The 5,122-nt window shown below is 43.0% G+C and overlaps 1 protein-coding gene across 6 annotated transcripts; it reads right to left on the reverse strand.

Annotated features, from left to right (window-relative positions):
* Nucleotides 1-332: 332 nt before the first annotated feature.
* Nucleotides 333-4,519, reverse strand: LOC123070184 (uncharacterized). 6 transcript variants are annotated; one of them, XR_006433525.1, is made up of 7 exons: nt 3,951-4,519; nt 3,755-3,845; nt 3,249-3,361; nt 2,797-2,880; nt 2,099-2,366; nt 1,289-1,374; nt 333-648 (listed from the first exon to the last, which is right to left on the reverse strand). XR_006433525.1 is itself a non-coding variant. In XM_044493249.1 (7 exons), exons 1-6 carry the CDS (start codon nt 4,265-4,267, stop codon nt 1,298-1,300), a joined length of 855 nt encoding a protein of 284 aa, XP_044349184.1. In that variant the 5' UTR covers nt 4,268-4,519; the 3' UTR covers nt 333-648; nt 1,256-1,297. The 6 variants fall into 6 exon arrangements, 2 of the variants coding, with proteins under 2 accessions (XP_044349184.1, XP_044349182.1); XR_006433526.1 differs by having other exon boundaries at nt 1,256-1,374; XR_006433523.1 differs by having other exon boundaries at nt 1,937-2,366.
* Between the last annotated feature and the right edge of the window lie 603 nt (nt 4,520-5,122).

Raw genomic sequence — 5,122 nt, forward strand, 5'->3', positions numbered from 1 at the left:
ATGCTTCATTAAGATCACTATCCGACTATTTTTACAAAAGAAAAACGAATTCACAAAACAAATGTTGTTTTGCGCCAAATGGCGCAAGATACCAGGTCAGACCCTTTGTTATTTGAGAGAAGATGATTTCCAATGTAGCAATTTTATGTATCCTGTTGCACCAAATGGCGCAAAGTCCAATTCAAACCAAGAGGTAAATGCAAATATTTGCTTAATAATGTAAGAATGTAACATATTAGATCATTAGTTACTTACAATAGTTGAGTCTGCAATTAGATAACCCAAGTAGTTGTACACATGGGCAACACAATAAATAAAATGTACTCAAGACATGATAAAGCACTGTGTCCGTGCACTTCTTAGCAATACTGTCCACCGCATCATATATGTTATCATGTCACATTAGTAATTTGGATTCAACAATAGAGATAAAGAACGGCAACACAGAATCATGTTTGTCCTAGGGATGATATTAAATTACAATAGACACTGGCATAGATTCAAGAAAAGTGCCATTCCGTCGGAAAAAATATGACAACGCGTTTCTTCAGTGACCATATAAGGACCTTGCTTCAGTGGTCAATGGTGTAGTTGTCATCGTGGGCTGCACCAAACAATGGCCTCCTCAAGCTTGTTTGTCCAGAGACCCTATACACCAGAGTGTTGGTTGTTTGATCAAGAACAAAAGAATAGCCTGGCGTGATATTTTTGGTTGTTTATATATCTTGGAAGGTGGGTGCCTAACAGTCTAGTTTCAAGTAAGCAAGTAAAGGAAAAGGTAACATTTTTACTTCTGAGGAAATATCAACAATCTGGTTCTACAAAAGAGTTAATGGACCTACCTCATGTAGGTAGCTACTAAACTACAAAATGCAGATTGGTTGATCAGCAAGATTCTAATTCTGAAAACAATAAACTGGTAAAACTTGTACAAAAACCGCAAAATTATTATTATCCTGATTGGCCAAATAAGCTAAGGTCGAGCAATATTGTGGGTATAGCCATCATTTTTCTACAGAAAAGAAAGATATCATCTTTGCAAATAATTCTTCTTCTTTAACTACTCATTTGAACATCTCCTAATGTTCCAGGTCATGTAAGCAAATATTAAACCTCATCTCCTTCGAGGGACAAAAAAACATGAATGTTCGTTTTCACATTGAGTTAGAAAAAATTAAGAAAATATATTGTTTCCTGAAAACAATTGAATGCGCAATGTAGTTTATCAAATTTTGCGCATATATATAGCACATACCCAATGACTTCTGATCATGACATCTTTACTTACATGACGATGTTAAATATGATTAAAGGCTGCATAGCCTGGGCGACCACAAAGTTTCGGACTATCAGTACAGAACTTTATCCAATCACCTGTATTAGTATAGGATGTTGAGAAGGAATCCAGCTTGAAAAAATCTAATAAGAAAGCTTCAATTGAAATAATAAAAACAACATATAATACTATATATGAACTTTAAACTGTAACTTAATGGTAGACATTATAGTGCTTCGATGTAGGCAAGAATAACTCTTATAATAATTTTATTGCTAGTCTTTCAGTCAATACTTGCAAGAGAGAAATATTTTGGGTGTAAGAAGAAATAAACATGGAAGTGGACTGTCCATTGAATGTGTGGGAAAGGCATCATACCATAATTATATATGGCACATTATCCCTTTTGTCTATGAAAAGAGAAGAACATTTGATATTGATACTTAAGTTATTTCATACTGCACAGCTAATGCTATATTGGTGTACAATCTCTATAACCCCTTATCCAGGTGCCTAAACTCTATCTCTATCCATATGTTAGATGGCCTAAGCAAGCGTACTGTGGTACCAATTGCCTATGGAGATACCAATTTTTCTGCATTATATGTATGTAGCAAAGCAATTGTTGAAGGACAGCGCAGAACTAATTTGAAAGCTCACAGAAAATCAAGTAGCAGCAATACAGGGCACTCCATCAGCATCTTGTTTTCATGTTTGAACCAGAAGAAAAAACATAAACTTGCAAACCAGGTTATCACACCATTAACCAAAAGGCATGCTTTACTCCAAACAGAAAATGACGGGAAGTGATGCTCGCTTTACCCCATGAAATTTGGTTCCAATGCTAAACAATCATGCATGTCACATTTGACTCGCAATATTATTCCATCATGAAACCAAACAAATACCAGTCCAACCTTTGGCAAAATGAAAACAAAACGAAAGATTTAACAGCCAGCCGCCGCGAGGAGGAGGAGGCTCCTCGCCGTCTTGTCCCGCCACTGCAACGACGGCGAGGACCTCTGCATGGATCGAACCAATATTGCTAAACACCATCAACTTAGACCATAAGTCAGACCTGCTAAACCTCCTGCAAACAAATAAAAGAGAGTTAATGAGGACGTTGTGGTTGATTTGATCTAGCTGAAATAGATAAAGAAAAAATGGCACACGCCCAACCGAGCAATTTTTCTGATATGCATAATGTGGGATTTAATATAAATGGACAAAAATTATTTGAGCCTACAAATCAAAATCCTGATATATGTCATGCAAATTACACATATTCAGTCTATAGATCACTAATATACATGTCACTCAAAATTTCAGAAGTCATGCAAACATCAAATGAGCTTAGTAGCCAAAACCAACTTCTATGCGACAAGTAAGTTTTACGCTCAAATAGAACTTATTATGCCAATAAACCATACAATGTGATTTCTTAGGTACTTAGCAACCTCTCATAGGTTAATCAGAAGCTCTTTTATTGATTTAGATGTAGTAACCAAGTCATTGTGTACCTTTTGGCAAGTTCATGCATTATTGCATCAGCTTTGAGGTCCATCAATCGAAACAAATCCCAAGCACATGAATTGAACGAACACCTGTCAGAACAAAGGAATAGGTGTGTGTTATCTATACAAAAACTAAGACAATGAAGTAGAAGGGATAATTATTTACAACAGAAGAAATGGTGGAGTATAATATCTCTACTCGACTCCGAATTAGCAAAATAAGAAGACATGGAAAGGCACTTGAAAAACATCATAGCGAAGTTCTTGAGACACTTGAAAAAACATTCCGATGAACAAAACGGAGTCCTCAAAGTGAGAATTAATCTGTCCAATCTACATGCAAGATTACAGTTTTGATCTCAACAACTAAACCCAAATCAATAATATAAACCTAAATGCAAAGACTTTGGATGACAAAAAGGCGTGCATATCTGAATGAAAATGGGGTTCTTCGTAACTTCAAACCACCCTCGCATGCTTTGGTTCGATACTCAGCCGCTGGCAGGCCCAAAGATTCTAAAAGGACATCCAGCACCATTCTGTAGGGGATTTTCACCATTGGGGGAGTAGCCTGTGGTTTAAAATGGATGATATTAATTTGCAGAGTATGAAAAGAATGTAAGGCATAGCCTAAAACGGCCTATTTATTTGACACCCAAAACATAGAGTAACTGGAAGCCTATGGTTAAACCATGCCTGCTAGGCTGCTACAGCCTATTTATTTGACACCCAAAACATAGAGTAACTGGAAGCCTATGGTTAAACCATGGCTGCTAGGCTGCTACAGCAAAAAAGAAAAGAAAACACACATAGATCACCAATTAGAAGGGCTCCCTGCACACCAGACAATGGTCTGTATAAGTAATTGCACTAATACAGTGGATATCAAACTAATGGTGTGCATTAGGTACAGAGGTATCCTCTTGTGATGTTGAGAAAGGAATGACAATGGTTGAATATCTACCTTGTAGATGGGGATCCTGAGGAGGCCGAGGGCGCCGGCGAGGCTGCAGTCGGTCCGCTGCAGGAGGAAGAGGAAGAGGCACGGGGCGGCCCTGTAGGAGACAGACGGATTCAGTCGAAAACATCACACCCTAGACTGAAGAAATTGAGGAAGGGGATTATTTCGGTGGGAGGGAGGGGGAGGGGAGGGCACTCACAGGTTGTTGGCGTGCTGGATGTCGGGCTCGAGCACCTTGAGCGAGCCCCTGAACAAGCGCAGCCGCCACCATCTCCCTCCTCCTCCTCCTCCGCCACCAGAGGGCGCGCTGCCACCGTCTTCCCCCTCCTGCTCCGCCACAAGAGGCCCCCTCCTGCTCCGCCACAAGAGGCCACCGCCGCCGCCAGAGCAGAGCGCTCGCTGCAAGCTCAAGGTGGCGAGGCGACGAGGCGGAGGAGGAGGGCTGGGAGGTGGCCGGTGGCGGCTGGGGAAAGGAGAGGAGGCGCTCCGACCTAGCACCACCAGATCCGACCCCATCACCTCCTAGTTCCTTGCCTCCCCATGAAGTGTGCTCCACCTGGGGCCTACCCCCGTCGCTGCTCCTTCCCCGTGGAAACCCACGGCGGCTGGTCCGGGAGGCAAACACTGCCGGACCTCCCTCTCCTCTCCTCTCCCCTTTCTCTCCCTCTCATCTTCCTATCTCTCTCTCCTAGGGTTCGTGCGGGATGAGGGGACCGGAGTGTACACGGTGTGCGGGACGAGGGGATTGGGTTGTGTTCGGTGCGGGCGCGGCGCGTGGATGGGACAAATTCTTTCTCACCCGGGCGCCGCTTACCCAGCCAATACACACACGAGACGAGCCCACCAGTCATTGGGCAGAAAAATAAACCGTGGGGTGAAAATAATTTAACCGCAAGTGAAGATCCAACGGCTTAGGCGCGCCAGAAAGGCAGATTGGACGGCGGACGAAGCCCCAATCGGGGGAACCTCCTGGAGGTGAGTTGGCTAGCCTCTTTTTTGTTTTAAATTAGAAAAATATGCATGTTTTTAAAATTGCATTTTAGGCCAGAAAAATATTCGCTTTGTTCTAAATATTCTATTTAGACAGTGAAAATTGTTTTTGGCATTTTTAGGATTTTATTTATACTTCATTAGGATTTTTCTGTTCGGCGGAATTTATTTTAAAAAAAGTTTCCCCGCCCAACTGGGCCGAAGCCCAGCCGAGCAGACCGGCCCACCTAGGGCCGCCGCCTCCCTCCCGCGCCCGACTCAGACTCGCCAGAGTCCGGGCGCTCCACGCCGCCGGTCGCCCCCTCCTCCAAGTCGCAGCCCCCCGACCCCCTATATAAGCCGCCGCCCCGCCACCAGCAACCCGCCACCCGCCACCGCCGC

This window comes from Triticum aestivum, chromosome 3B, assembly GCF_018294505.1.
Source record: "Triticum aestivum cultivar Chinese Spring chromosome 3B, IWGSC CS RefSeq v2.1, whole genome shotgun sequence".
Classification (NCBI taxonomy): Eukaryota; Viridiplantae; Streptophyta; class Magnoliopsida; order Poales; family Poaceae; genus Triticum; species Triticum aestivum.